Source organism: Anas platyrhynchos, chromosome 15 (genome assembly GCF_047663525.1).
Source record: "Anas platyrhynchos isolate ZD024472 breed Pekin duck chromosome 15, IASCAAS_PekinDuck_T2T, whole genome shotgun sequence".
Classification (NCBI taxonomy): domain Eukaryota; kingdom Metazoa; phylum Chordata; class Aves; order Anseriformes; family Anatidae; genus Anas; species Anas platyrhynchos.
The window spans coordinates 10116554-10131994 of record NC_092601.1 but is presented as its reverse complement, the minus strand read 5'-3'; the positions used below and the strand labels follow the sequence as shown (position 1 = coordinate 10131994).

The window sequence follows — 15441 nt, the reverse complement described above, 5'->3', positions numbered from 1 at the left end:
GGTATGCATGATTGTCTTTACTTCCCTGCCGTATCACTTCACCTCATTAACAAATTAGTAATGAAAATAGTTGTTGCTTGTTGTTTAGGAACTTTGTGAGAATGCTTCAGAGGTCTCCAAATACATTCTCTATAGGGACAAATTAGTCCAAATGGCAGTTCAAAATTGCAAAATGACCTCAGCTATTGAGGTCTGTGCAGAAATAATAGAGGTAACTTCATCGTGGAGTTCATCTGCAGCATGCAGAAAATGCATACCTATTCTCTCCGTGCTTGATCCACCAGCTGTTTCGGTATGGCCAACATGGTATGGTCCAGGGACGACATGACTGGAGTACTGGGTCTAAGTATAACATCAGACTATTCTTGTCTATGATGATGTACTCAGAGGAGCTGCAGATTGTCAAGTCCTAATGCAGATCTGTTTTATAGTGAAACAGGTTTCTTCAGTTTACTCTTGCTAAAATAACCCCGTTTTAGTCAGAAGTTACAGGAAGGATTTGTACTGGGATGGCTGATGTCACTGTCTCCGAGAGCAGACCAGAGTCACTTTTTATCTTATCTTCACATATGAATTACACAGTGCCCCAGAGGTTGATTATACCAACAGCATTATGAAGGCTTATTTTTAGATTAAGATTTTAAGTGTAATGCAATTGCACTTAAGAGTTTAGTGAAATGCCTGATGTATGGGAATGAGAACCGCTAATACGTGGATGTGCAGAGATCGCTGTTCCCTGTAGAAAATGTTAGAAATCTGTGCCTTGTAAACAGCTTGCATAAAATCGTTTAATTTTGCAACTGCAAAATGAGCCAAAAAGCCCGTTTCTTACTAATCTGTGTCTATTTTAACTAATATCTTTTTTTCTGGGATTTTATTCTAAGCTGTAAGAACTCATAAATTAATTCTTTATAAGAGATTTAATTTATTAGTCTTAATACAGTTTCTGGGCAAGTCATAAATATACTGAACAGCTCTGAATGTCTGACTCCTTTTAAAGTCTTTCAGTAGAAGACTTCTACAAAATAAGGAGATAAATCCTGAAGCACTGCCTATTGAGAACAGCTAGGTATGACCAAAGGGAAATTAAATGGGACTGGTTTGTATTGTCAGGCAGACTGAATAATTTATCTTGTTTTTACTGTTAGTGCTATAGCTGAGTCAAATGAATCTAAATCCTGGGGACTCCAATAAACCCCAGCACCCAGCTTTTTTTAAGCACAGGGTAGCTGTATGTGTAAGAGGAAAAAATGCTTTGATATCCAACTGTAGAACTGTTGTTACTGCAGTTACGTTGATGTATATCACCTGTGTTAGGGCTAAATAGTCTTCACATTGTGTCAGTGTAGGCCTTTGCTTTTCAGGACCATACAGTAATCTTGCAAGGAGGAACCATAGGCATGTGCTGTGTATGGTATCTTTTAAGACTTTTCTCTCCTCCTGCTGTTTGCAAAGCTGGAGTATCCCAAAAAAGATAAACTTCTCCATCATCTCACTGCCTCCTGGTACTGTACCATTCATGTATAATATTGATTTTTACATACAATGTTTCATTGATCCATTTCTAAACCAGGGAAGGTGATATCTCAGCAGCTTTTTCAGTTGCTGTTTAGCTTGACATCTATTCAAAGCCATAAAACGTCCTCTATCAAGGTTGGCTAGTCTTGCCAATGCCAAAGTCTTGAAGTGGCTGAAAGCCACAAAGCTTAGAGAGACAAGAAGAACAGCTTCCTGGGGAGTTCATAGGCAAAAGTGAAAGTGACTTTCTAGTGATCCCATAACTTCCTAATGGATCAAATCTAGATGGGCAGCAACCATTTCTGCTGCTGCTTTATGTAGCTAAGAACAAGCTTCTTCACGTAACTGAGAAATGGAACACTGAGCAACCCCCAGGCTGCTCCTGCCCAGTGGCTGTGCAGATGTACTCCAGCACTGCAGTTGCACTTAAACAGCTGCCAGCAACATGAGTCACAGCTGATGACCGTTGTCCTAAATTGCAGTTCATTTATTTTTATTTTAAACAGTTTGGCAAAGTTGCACCTGCATTAGAGAGGGACCAAGATGATTTACTTTGTAAAGGTTCTGAATCTGATGATACCTGGAGAACTGCACTGGAGCTTCAGGAGCTTATGGCCAGCAAGTTACTGTGTGTTTAAATCCTACTGGAGATGGCAGCAAATTTTGATTCAGGTTAACTTTGTGGGTTTAAAAAAAAACAAACAAAACATTGGGGGAGTGGGGGTATGTTTATCATTGACATTTTGTTTCTTTCTTACAGAGTAAATAATTGAAATCTGACTAAACAGAAAGTCTGATTTGGTTGCTGACTACTGTGGTCTTCTCCATGCTGGCCTGCCTGCTGTCTGTTTAGTTTTTCTCTAATCCAACAGGAACGTTGCATCCCAAGTTGGCTCCCAGAGTTATTTACCAGGCAGCATCATACCTTCTTTGATTAGCTTCCTTTTCTGTGTTGGATGAAATATAAACATTAGTCCTTGTCTTCATTACCAAGAACAAAGTCAGCATTTCCCTTGTTACTCTGTTGACAGTACTTAATTCTGTACTTATACATATTTTCCCATCTTGATTACTTTTGTTTATTTGGAGAGCACACATTTAATTTCAGTATGCCAAGTCTCAAATCCCTCTCTGTGATTGTTTCCAGCTGCAGGTGCTCTATTTCTATGTGCTATCCAACTCAATTTGAAATATTTTAGCTTAGGGAAACTAAAAATAAGTCTAAAGTTAAGAACAATCAAAAAGCTCCCAAAGATTGAGGTGAAAACATCCTATATTTTCAAGTTTTTAGGTCATGAATCTCTATTAGTATCAAGCTTCTGGTTGGGCTGCAGGAACTTGCCCTTAGTATTATAAAAAAAAAAAAAAAAAAAAAAAGGCAACGGCTATAAAGCACTGTTCTTCACTTTTTATTATTGCTAGCATATCTTCCAGAAACATTATGATATTTCAGGGACACGTCTAGATGTGCCATGAGAATGGTCATGTCAGCTCTCTTCTGCCTCGTTGCCTATATTAATGTCATGGTGTAATCTTCATGAGAAATGAAAAATACTTGAGAAAAGCAGCTGATACCTCTTAACTTGATGGAGCAATTAAAACTCAAGCACTTTCTTGGGAGATCAAAACACAATGTATCGATCACAACTTTTCTTTATAATTCCATTTGTTGTTATGGTAATTTTTAAAAAAGGGTTTTGTTTTTAAAAATGAAATAAACGTGGCAATTTGTGCAGGTGCCTTTTTATGACGGGCAGTTTACTTGCAAAACTAAGCAAAGACAGATAAGTTATGTTATTCCAGTGGAGACTATTTAAACTATCCTGAAAAGTGTAAGTGCTAGTGCTTGTGGGCAAATATTCTTGCCTGGCTGAATTTGGAGTCAAGAAGAGTGAAGGAACATGGAAGGCACAAAGCTTCTCTACAGGGAAATGTAGGTGGCAGGATTCCAGGATGGGAAACCAGTCACTGCTGCAGTGCTGCCAGCCCTCAGGTCTCAGGGCATCGTCCCCCAAGAGGCTAGGTTACGTGGTGTTGCGGGTTAAAAGTCAGACATGGTGCAGTGCATCAGAAATAGGAACCAGGTTTTCACTGAAATTACTCTAAGTGTATTAGTGAGCTCAGTAGCAATGATAAGCATTGACAGGTGAGAAGAAACTTTCCAAGTTTTCAGATTCTTCCTCTTTATGCTATTGGCACAATTAGGCAAATTAGAAGAGATGGTAAATCTCTCTTTTCACCATTTGGCATGAAAGATGGAAGTTTTTTTTTTGTTGTTGTTTTGTTTTTGTTTTTTTTTTTCCCTCTTCTGGGTAAAGAAGAGGTGTGTAGGTTAGAGTGGTAAATATATAATGCCTTTTACTGGCTTCATATATGCTAATGTCTGAGAACACACTTCCTGTAAGCTTTCTGTTGTTATTTCCAATGCCAAACGTATCGATCATGGGCTGTTTAGAAGCTAATTTGGTAATTAAAGTTGTCTCCGTGTCACTTTTCAATGCAAACAACTTGTGAATATGGAGGAGGAGGTGTCTGGCTAGCCTCCCTGTAAAGCACTGCTGTCTCAGCACACTGAAATTGCTACTCGTCAAACAGGAATTTTACTCCATTTATTTTCACGTACATTGTGAATCCTGATGCAGGTCTTCTGTTTTTAGTTACCTCAGTGGTTTTTAATAGAAATGTATCCTAGAGCTTTCTCCGCTTTCCTTAAAGATAATTACAGTACTAACAGGAAAAGGCAAATCCAGATATTCACCAAACACTGTTCTTCTGAAAGCAAATACTACCTTTTATATGAACAACCTTGGAACACGTTATGCTTCTAAACCATTTGTTCATTCACTTACACTTCACTGAGAAGTGGTAGATTATAATGCTTACTCAAATTCGGCTAACCCCCGTAGAGAAGAATGCTGTTTCCTGGGGGAAAATGGATACAGTAGCCAAACTTGCCACCTTTAACTAGTCATTGCAATACACAGAATAATTATGTCAATATTAATAAGTAGTACATTATAGTGAACTTTCTCTTATATACATGTTCATTGATTTTTGATTTGTGGCTTTCTAGTTAGTTGTGAAGGGATCATTTGCTTCAAAACTGTATTCAATCATTATTTTCCATTTTTGGTGGTATTTCAGCTAAGATAACCACTCCCAGATGTAATACACTTTAGGTGCTTAGATGTTAACTGGTGAAAGGTGATTCTTGTAGGGTTCTGAGCATTTCCTGAATGAAAGAGTGTGTGTGCCATCCAAAATTACACATGGGTAGTCCTCACTTCATAGATTGTGACTAATGCATTCTAAACATTCACTGGACAGTTAGTATCTTGGTATGCCAAATTCAAAGTAAAGTCAGTGGAATAAAAAAGGTCCAATCATCAGAATTCTGTAAAGTGTCATGGTTTATGGAAAAAAAATCAAGTATCAATGCAGATGATGTTTATGAAGAAAGTCTTCATGCTGATACGGAAACTCATTTGTAGCATGAGAACATTCAAGTTAGGATCATTTTGATTATAACAAATTTAAGCATGATTACGAGTTGGAAATTATTTCACAGCAAGAAGAGATTGAATATACTATGAATACTGTGTTGTAGAAGTGTGTATTTTGAAGTAGAAGGAGTTGCATTTTAATAAAGCAGATGAATAGAATATTAGAATAAATGTTCTTCATTTCTTGGTCAATTCAGTTCTAATCTTGAAGGGAATTGTTTTAATAATTGTTTTAACTTGACAACTTTGCTCTAATAGAGTGTCTTCAGGAATTTTAATGCCAAATTACACTATAGAGGGATTATCTTACCCATGTTGTTCTATTTCTTCTATAAACAGTTGACTATTTAAACTTCCCAGCCCAGTCATTTGTATTAATAGATGAAGATCACTGCTTCTCATTAATAGTTGTATTTCCTTTCTGTATAATTGGAAATGAAGATAGGAATGTGGCTCCAATTATTTTTACACTTCAGCAACTGGAAACAAATATATTAGCCAGAGTAACAGGAGTTACTAAAGTATACAAAATGATTTGATGAAGTCAGAGTCTTAGTTAATAGTGCCACTAAGCAACTGTTAGAGATGATTGTAGTTGGCAGAAGAAGGTGCTAAAGTGTGTACTGGCAGATCAGAATTACACTTTTTTAATAAGGACCTCATCATATAGTATAAGCCTTGTTTAATATTACCTTTTTGAGGAGGCCTGCTGACTGAATCAAGTTTACCACATTAAGTATCGGGATTTTAACCAGCAATTCGATTATCATGACAAATGAAAATATGAATCACACAAGAAACTGTCAACAAAAAGTCATCAAATTTATCTGCCTGCTGATGTTTTTTTTTTTTTTTCATGAGATGTTTAACACAACTCAGGCAAAGCTAGGATCATGAGTGTCTCCAGAGATGCATTTCCATGCGAGATACGTGAACAACCTGATCCTAAGCTTTTCTACACTACCCGGATGTGCTTATTGCTTCTATATTCTATTGCAATTTCAGACTGTTATTCAGACTGAAAGTATTTCCAATTTCAGGCATGTTACTTTATTTTTACTTCTCTCTCTAATTTTATTCTGAAGAGTAGAAAAGGAGATGAGAAATAAATTTCTTTATGTAAATGTTCATGATGTCATTTAAAAGAATGCTGCGGTTCCAGGTGCATGTAAAGAAAAGCACACAAAGCATGCTTTACATTTTGATACATGGAGAGCCAATGAATGAAGGGTATGAAGAAACCAGAAGCTGATTAAAAAGACTAGTTATTTTAAGCTGTTTTCTATAGATGCACCTCAGGCAGAACTTGACACCTAGACAAAATCAATGCATCTGAATTGGTAGCCAAACAAACGCTGAGCAGATCAATCATGAATGCTTAAAAGCTAAACAGTGACCTGGTGGGAAGAAGAAATTGATTCTCAGCAGGATGCTTTTCTCTTCAGACTGGGACAAGGTGAGAATGCAGAGAACTGGAGCCTCTAGTGCTTGAGCATTCCACTGCTGAACAGGTTCATGCCTGGCAAGTGTCCAGATGCCTGCCAGACTCAGTCTGGAAAATTAAACCCTGTTAGGACCTCAGTGGCTAAGAAGGTAATAGAATAAAAAGGAGAATATTATGTTAAAACTGAAGTGGTGTAGCTCAGATATCAGATGTAGACTTGAAGAGTAAGTGCTTATCACAGGGACTGGGGGTAGCTGTTCTGGAACAGTTATTCTAAAATAACTACATTCTGGTTTAGATTTACATATTTTAAATTTGTATTTTAGTCTGAATAAAACTGTCAGCTATGGGTGAACCCTAAATCATGCCCAAAAATACTAACTGAAAGACTGCTTTCACTGAATGAGACAAATGAGAAAGTGGATTTGAAGACATTGCATGTAGGTTCTTCCTCAGTCCAAAATGCAAATTGTTAAAAATAGATTGAGAACAAGTGTTCCAATTTCATCTTCATGTGCATTTGCCAGAAGAACTGGTAGGATTGCCATAAGGTGCTCATAGTTCTGCCCAAGAGTTCATAGAATATCTGACCTGCCGAACTGTCCAGCAGTGTCTCTGGACAAAAGTGTCTCATTTAATGCCAGAGACTCTATAAGTATCATTTGACCTCAAGGCCAGAGCTAGAATTGTTAAATCTGGTAACAATAGACAGAAGAGGTGGAAGAATAATCTTCCCCTCCTCCTTTATTACCATTGGTTTTGAGGGGGGTTGTTCATTCTTTTCCCAAGTTTAGTTGTTATACTTTCTGGGTATTCTTTGAAAGTTTGGTTTTAATTGCAGAGCAAAAAGCTAGAGCTAAAATAAGTAAGTTAGATGGCATGAGTTTTTGAAGTAGGGAGGAAGGAAAGGAACTTCAGATATATACTTGACTAATGTATGAATTCTCTCTCTAAATACTTTAAACCTTTTGTCATCATACAACCTCCATTTCCATGCAAATGGATCAGGCCAACAAGCAATAACAGCTGAAATTGTTTCAGCTCTTGTTTGTCTTTTTGTGCTGGATGCATGAAGATATAATTCCTTGGTTATAAACTGCTTTCTGTAAATCTGTGTAACACAGTGATTTATCTTAGAGTTTGGATTGTAATGATAAAAATTAGCTTAGACATTTAAGACAAATTAGCTCTAATTTGATTATTAGATAAATCTAGTTTAGGAGTAGTATCATTTAAATTAGCAGAATTACTTGTGATTTTTATTTATTTATTTACATAAATCAGTGATCATGCAGCCATCCTAAAATGATCTAACTATCTCAGCCATTCTTATGAAGACAGATGGATATTAGTTCATATTTCTTCCTTTTAGGGGAATTCATTTTGCATCTTTTGCACTTTTTTCTTTTAATGGTATTTTTCTTCCACAAGGGAAGAGTGACTTCTGCGTTGGGCTGACCTTAATGTCATTTTGTGGATGTGCCAGCAGGAGGAGCTTAAGTATTAAAATGTAGTTTCAAAAAAGCAATCACCAAATTATAGTAATTGCACACAACACAGTGCTTTCTTTTGCAATGTAAACTACCATACAGCCACAAAGTAGCTGTCTGTCAGCCTGACAGAACTAAAGCACTATCAGCGGTGTCCATCCTGCTGGCAAATTAACCTAATTTATTTTGAGAAAAGTCCAACAAGACAAAAAAATGTTTTAATTTCATTGTATATTTGATATTTAGAAGCTTTTATGTTTACATGTTCTGAAAGATACACACTTAATACAAAATCACAGCCCTCTGAAACCACTACCCCATGCTGTTCTATAAACACTAGAGAATACATAGAAAACATGAGAGAATAAATAGTATAAAGAGTAACGATATTCATGTTACTGAAAGCAATCCATGATAATTAGCATAGCTGAAATTGGATTCAAATGATCAAAATTTTCTACAGCATCTGAGATAGCAATGTTGAGTTTCAAAATAACTTATCATAGGACTGGGTTTGGAAGTCCTGTTATCCTTGGCAACCAAGAATTAATAACATATGGTAAATTAATTGCATAGCTTGGACTTTATTGACAAGAAAAATATAGAATTAAAGATCTAGATTATTATTCTTGTTATTAAAGAAGATGAAGGTGTATACCACAGGTGTTTTATGCAGTTTTTTCATGTGAAGAAATTCCTAGTTACCTAGGAAGACTCAATATTATGTGTATAGTGAATCTTAATTCAGAAAAATCTAACTTATTATTTTAACTGTTACTTTAGGCTGTTCTGCAAGGAAAGCTAGACAAGTAAAATACACTGTCATTAAAAATACTCCTATTGTTTTCTGTTCATGTTAAACATCTGAATTGGACACATTTTTCTCTGTACTGCTTTATTACTATTTAGCAAATAGCAGCAAATATGGGCGTTGTAGTTTCAAAGGTAATGGCTACCAGTGATACCCTGTCTTTCAGGAATACTCTGCTTCCTGCAAGTGAATTTTCCACTCAGTCCCAGGACTTGTTAAAGGCCTTTGCTTTGCTAAGATCTCTAAGGTGTTCAAAGAGCTTGAGTGGAGCCTGCATGTGCCTACAGCTTTTATAGGGCTGTCTGAGCTGGGAGGAAAGTCACTGCAGGAGAAAGGGAACTACATAGGGTAAATTCAGTGATTTTAAATATATACATATATCATATATGTGTATTTATTTAATATGGCAAGAACTGCAGATTCTTCCACTATTGACTTGTTATTAACTCACTCTGAAGATAGTTATTACATTTTTTTTTAATTATAAAAGTACATTTGACTTTGTATGCTGTGTAATTTTATTGCCTAGCTGAGTTGCAATATGCAAAATTTAGTTTTATTTATTGATCTGTACTTAAGAAGCATAATTAAAAACCATGTGGAGTCCTCTAAGAGAATGGCAAAAGTACAATGCTATCCCTTTATACTGTAGTTTTCCGAGGAGTCTATAGCCTCTGAATATCACCTAGGTAAGCTGGAATTTTCTGTTACTGCTTGTTGTTGAACTTAATGTATTTCTTCTCAGAGCCTTTTCAAAAAGGCTCATTCATCTAAGACTATAGTCTGTTGTGGGTCAGAAGAGACTGAAGAATTCCCAACAGGGATGTATTGCTAATACACTTCATCACGTGATGATACATCCATCCATAATTAGAGGATTGTTAAGTAGAGCATCATGCAAGCTCTTGTCTATTTTGCTTGTACTTTTATCACTTCAAAATGCTTATACCACCATTTCTGAACTGCAACCCATAGAGATACGCTTTTATCCTGTAATTTGCAGTCTTCCATAAAGTATTGAAAGTTCTACTAGTTCTCATTTCTGAAAGAGCTCATTTGTAATTCACACTTGAGATACCAGTAGAAAGAATGCAATTCTGTGTAGTTGAAGATGTGTGCTGTACTTTGCAGTCATGTGCCAGGCTCTCATAACATCTGCTTTTTTCATGTTGAGAGTAACGACTTAATAGTTTGCATATAACATAAACTAGTTACTTCTGTCTTTTTCTTTTCTTCCTAGTGACATTCCACCTTCTGGAGAACCAGTAAGCAAAATCAACCGCTCGAGAGTGACTACCCGTTTCCCTAAACTGTCTCGCAGCCATCAAAGAGAGCCCCGAAGCCTGGAACCTCAGAGTGGTGATCTTTGACCCTTTTTCGTAATTGTGAATGCTGGAACCATGTACTTTAAGTTGCTCTGTGATTCCTTCCTAGCTTATATTTATAATTTAAGCTCCTGAAGAGACTACAGCTGCATCAACTTAAATCCTGAAAGGAGACATTCATAACTAAGGGTCATATCCTGATTAAATACTTTGGAAGGCAGTAATCACTTTCTCAAAAGGAATGCAAGAGCTCTTCACTGGGGCTCAGCAAACAGATAGGCATTTTATTTGTTTTCTGAAGCTGCATTGCACATATTCTCCTTTGTTCTTCTGAAGTTACATTCTTCTGAATTCCTTGTTTGTATTGTTTTGTCTCACTTTCTACATGTACATTTTTCTGGTCCAGACATGGGTATCGTGTCACCACAATTTATTTTCCTTAAAGAACAGTTATGATTATTACTACTTAATATGTCAGAAAGATGTGCTTGAAAGAACCTCACTAATTTATTACCTTTTGTAAATAGAAATACTTTTTTTTAATTATTATTGTAAACCTCTGATACACACAAAAGTTTTTTTAAAAAAACTTGACAAAGTAGGTGACAAGGGAAAAACAGTACAGGTGTAAAAATAGCTTTTCTATGTTTCTAGTTAGGTGTTCTCAATAGCTTTCATTTGTGGGAAGTAATTCTTTAAAATCAGAGAATGTAATAATTCTTAGTGAAATTTCAGTCTTGCTATAAGGCTGGGTGCAATATTATTAATTTCTACAAACCACCACAAGTATATACAAAATCAGCATGATACAAAAGTGTTTTCAAGTCTTGGGTTATATTTTATTATTAATTTGTCACTGATGCTACAGAACAGTCCTTCATCATTAACTGGGCAGCTGGAATTCTTACTCTTTTTAAAAATCCTTCACATAGTGATAATTAAGAATTGCCTGTAATGAAAGTGCCTGTTACCCATCACCTCTCGCTGAACAGTAATCTGTGATGGTACTGCTGCAAGAGTAACTGAAAAAAAAAAATTGACAAGAATTATTACAAGTGATGGAAGTCCTGACATGGATTAACTGGAATCCAGTTCAGCATCCATTAGCTGTACTGCCACAGGCAGTTAATTATGTGTCAGCTATCTTCCTTTCTTCATTAAGTTTAAGCAGTGCACACTGAAATTTTCTATCAATTGTATTCTGGTTTTCCGTTGTGTAAGAATATCTTTCTTCTCAGAAGTTTTTCTTTTGGAGAGCATTAACATGGTGTATCTTGTCATTTTATTATCTGTTAATTTTATTAAATTCTCCCATCAGTAGATCATGAAATCTCATGTTACCCTGCAAGAGAAAAAAAAAGCCACCCCAACAACAACTGATGATTAATAAACTCTTTACATCAGTGCTCTATCAAAGTTCTGGCAAACTGGAACTTCTGCTTTTCAGACCTGTGACCATTGTGTATTCTTTAGCCAAGCATGGTCCAGTCGTTTTGCGACACTTCTCAAGTAGGGATTCATTACATACAGCAAGTAGTGTCTGTGGGCTGGTACAAAATTCAGAATCCAAAAGGGCAGCTTGGGAGCTAGCCATTTTTATTTATTTATTTATTTTTATTAAAAGGTAAATAATTATTGGTGTTTTGTGTAAACTAAAACAACACATTTATTGAAGAAGGATGGAAAGTGTGTATCTAGTCAGCTAACACCTCTCCAAACTCTTCAGTCTGATACACTGCTGACACATTAAAGTTTGCCTTCGTTGGAAGGAAAAGTAGCTGTAATGATGGTCCCACTTGGAAACAATTTTAAATTAACTTTTCAGAAAATAGAGCCTTGTTTAGTAGAAATATGACACATCTATTAACACTGAATTGCAAGTAAATCTGAAAGAAATCGTAGTGTGGTATGCTTTGTGATTTATCTGTTTGTCATGTGAGGCTGTATTCATTTTCAGGAAATAAGTCACAAATTAAAGGATTCCTTATTCAGAAAGTTGCAAATGGTAAGAATTCTCAATTAGCATAGCCTAAATTATTACTATTTTTTTTTTTAGTTTGGCTCTTATTTCATTCCTCATTATTTTGTTTCTTTTATTTTCTAATGTATGTATGTAGATCACACAAAAATACTAAGCTTGTTTACTGTGTACAAATTGTTCTTTATTAACTTTACCTGAATTGTGTATCAGCTCCTAAGATTACAGTCTGCAATGTTTGCCTTGTGATACAAGGTAGGGTAGTGGGTGCATTACTAATCCATTTTCTCAGAAGCTAATTAAATTAAGCCTTTCTTCACAAGTCAGCTTTCCCTATTCACCTGGTTACTTCTGAAGTAAGGTGCTTGCATGACTGCAAGGAGATAGGTGTTGATATCTGTCAACATATGTGAATGCCCACATTTTTAGCACCTCAGGACATTCTAAAATGCCCTGTCTTTCTGAGAATTGTAATTCTCTGTCACATGTTCCACTTTTTCATTTATTTACAAAATCAGGGAAGTCTGTTGACGAAGGATGACCAGCTGTTATTAAGAATCCTAGGATGGATATATTGCTTTTATAAAATACCTGTAACTGTAGCAATGATTCTACCAATTGAGTGATCATACCACTTCCTCCTGTGTCACCTAATGCCATGCATTTAGTTACCATTTTTGTACATCTCATTTATTTTTTATTTTTGTACTATCTGAGAGCTCTTAAATCTTTATATCCGCTCTACGGCTTATGCACAGTGAGTTGATGGGTGCAACCAGTTCTTGAACATCTCCATAATCACAGAATAGAGGGCTCAGGCCAATCTGATCCCTGTTGTTCCTGCAAGCCTTGGACTACAGCATGGTATGAGGCAGTGTGGAGAAACTTGCAGTATCATTTCCATTTCAGTTCTGTTTTATATTTAGACATACTGGTCATCTGGATTCTTTAATGACTATTCAAAATAAATTGTGAAAATAAATGGCATTACTTTTTAGTTTTAATGCTGTTCTCTTATCACATGCAAAATGAACAATTTCCTAAGAAATACATGTCAGGCAAGACTTGCATCTTTTGCAGATGTGATTGTCTATCAGTATTAGTATAAATTAAATAATTTTTAACTGTGTTTTTTGAGAACCTCATCTATTTAGAGATTTTATCATTTATAATAGAGAATGCATTGTATTGGCTTTGCTTTTGCATTAAATCAAGTTTCTCAGTAATTATAATAAATTTCCAAGGTTTATATGAGGCAGGATATTGGCATAGTTATAAAGGCTTAAATTGATATGTCCATTAAATCACATCTTAGGAAGATTAATAATTTCAAAGCCAGTCTTTTTTATGGAATATGTTGTTGATGTGATAGTTGTAATCAGATTATATATATACTATCTTACAGAACCTACTACAAGTCATAAACCTTCGTGACTGGATTAATACAAGTATTTAGAGAAAGGACATAACAGTATTAAAGATAATTGGTTCAAAATTGTGACCCATTGCTAAGGTACATTTTTTTTGTATTACAAAATGTTTTATTGTATAGAGCGATATCTGCATGGTAGCTGACAAATTAATTAATAAGAACCTGCTAATAAATGGGGTTGACTGTCTCAGAGCAGCAAGCTAATAATAAATGAGACTCAGTAAGCCCCACGTGAACTACTGATACTGTCTGTCAGGACATACTAATGATTTAAAAAATGATATTTTGTTAACAGAATCAGTTATTAGTGCTTTCAGACATGGATGTTGTTCTCTTTGATTCAAAACAGGCAGGAATCATAGTTCTGCTATAAATTTCTTGCCATTTCAAATGTTCAGCCTACCCCCTTCCACACTTGTGGAGAATTACAAGAATATTTTGTAATTCTGAGGACAGATAATCTGTACCTGTGGATAGAAATACAGTTACCTGCTTATAATTCCCAAGAAAAGCCTGTGGAACAGCAGTTTAAAAGAAAGAGGAAGATTTTTTTTCTTTTTTGCAAACACATTTTTCTCCTTGGAAACAACAATATTTCTGTATTGGAGCTTATGTCACTTCTGGAAAAGTGGTTAAACAACTCAAGAGAGTAAAGATTTTTCTCCTTCAATTTCTGTAGGTTAGGATATTTCAGTCAACACCTTGTATCACTACATGGAATATTAATTTGATGAATATGTAGCCATTTCTGTAGTTTCTTAGCATTATGTATTGAAAGAATAACTTTGATGTATGAAATTATATATATATGAAATATAGAAATATCAGTTAAGCTGCTTGGTGTTTCACATATTGAATGGAAGATAAAAACTTTCTCTACACAGTGGTCTGATACTGTACATTTCATTTATTTCCTACTCTGCACTAATTGTACTTTTATTTATTCTGTCCAATTATAGATAACATAGATAATCAGAGCATACTTCTAATTAATGATAGTAGCTTACTTTTTGGTTAATAATGGCATAGAAAACACCATTGAAATGTTTAGAGAGGAATGAATTTCCATATTTACAAATTGCTGCAAATATCAGGACTTAAAAAATACTTTTTTTTCCATCTAAACAAATGTATTGCAATTCCATGTAGGAGGAATCAGTTTGCTTAACAAGGTTTCAGAACTGCTGTCTGTGTCATGACAGAAGTTAGACTGTGGTAGTTGGTTTCTTGAGAAAAGTGTTAGCTATTCAGGACACTAAAAATTACAGAAATGCAAATTTGGTTGAATATCTAATTCTGAAAAGCTGCATTTTCTTTCTTCCTGAACACTGAGATAAACAATTAAGTATCTTGTATGTGGGACCAAACCTGCTGGCAAGTAAAGAAGCTGGATTTCCCTTTTGATTTTGGGGAATTTTTTTTTTTTTGTTCCTTTTAAACTGTAAGAAAAATTGTATTAATTCTAAAGCATATATATGTACAGTATTCACCTAAGTATTAATAAATGGTTTGTAATATTATTTTATCTTGTTATGCTAATGTTTACATTATAGAATTTTTAAGCAAATGTACATATATAATTTTCTAAATACTTTCTTGTATTTTTTTTAAATATCCTGTGGTAACTTTGTTGTAATCTGGTTGAAATATACTACTTTACAAGGACAAAAATAAAAAATAACATCTTTTCACATTTGAAATAGAGTATGTTTATACCTTATTTGGTCTTTTCAGCTGTCTCGTAAATGATTCTGTGATTTGTTCATTTTTTCAATGAGTTTCTAGAATGATGTACATAGATGTCAGACTTTAATTTGTTAAATAATCTTATATCGTCTTACAAGAAGCCATATTTATTGACAGAAATCTGGAATATTTCAGTTTATAATCACATATATAGAACATTCTGTAAAACAGAAAGGAAAACTATGTTACAAGTT

General features: G+C 35.0%; 1 protein-coding gene across 3 annotated transcripts in view; it reads left to right on the top strand.

The window, feature by feature from the left end:
• The window catches only part of SNX29 (sorting nexin 29), a 134616-nt gene extending 119413 nt beyond the window's left edge, over nt 1-15203 (top strand). The window contains exons 21-22 of one of the 3 annotated variants that reach the window (XR_003500765.3): nt 10007-12096; nt 13475-15203. Coding sequence is in view for 1 of the 3 variants with exons in the window: in XM_005018445.6 (XP_005018502.1) it covers nt 10007-10136 (130 nt within the window). In the remaining 2 variants the exon portion in view is untranslated. Of the gene's footprint in view, nt 1-10006; nt 12355-13474 lie in introns of those variants that run through there. The other 2 variants (XM_005018445.6, XM_005018446.6) reach the window with 2 other exon arrangements.
• Nucleotides 15204-15441: the final 238 nt, after the last annotated feature.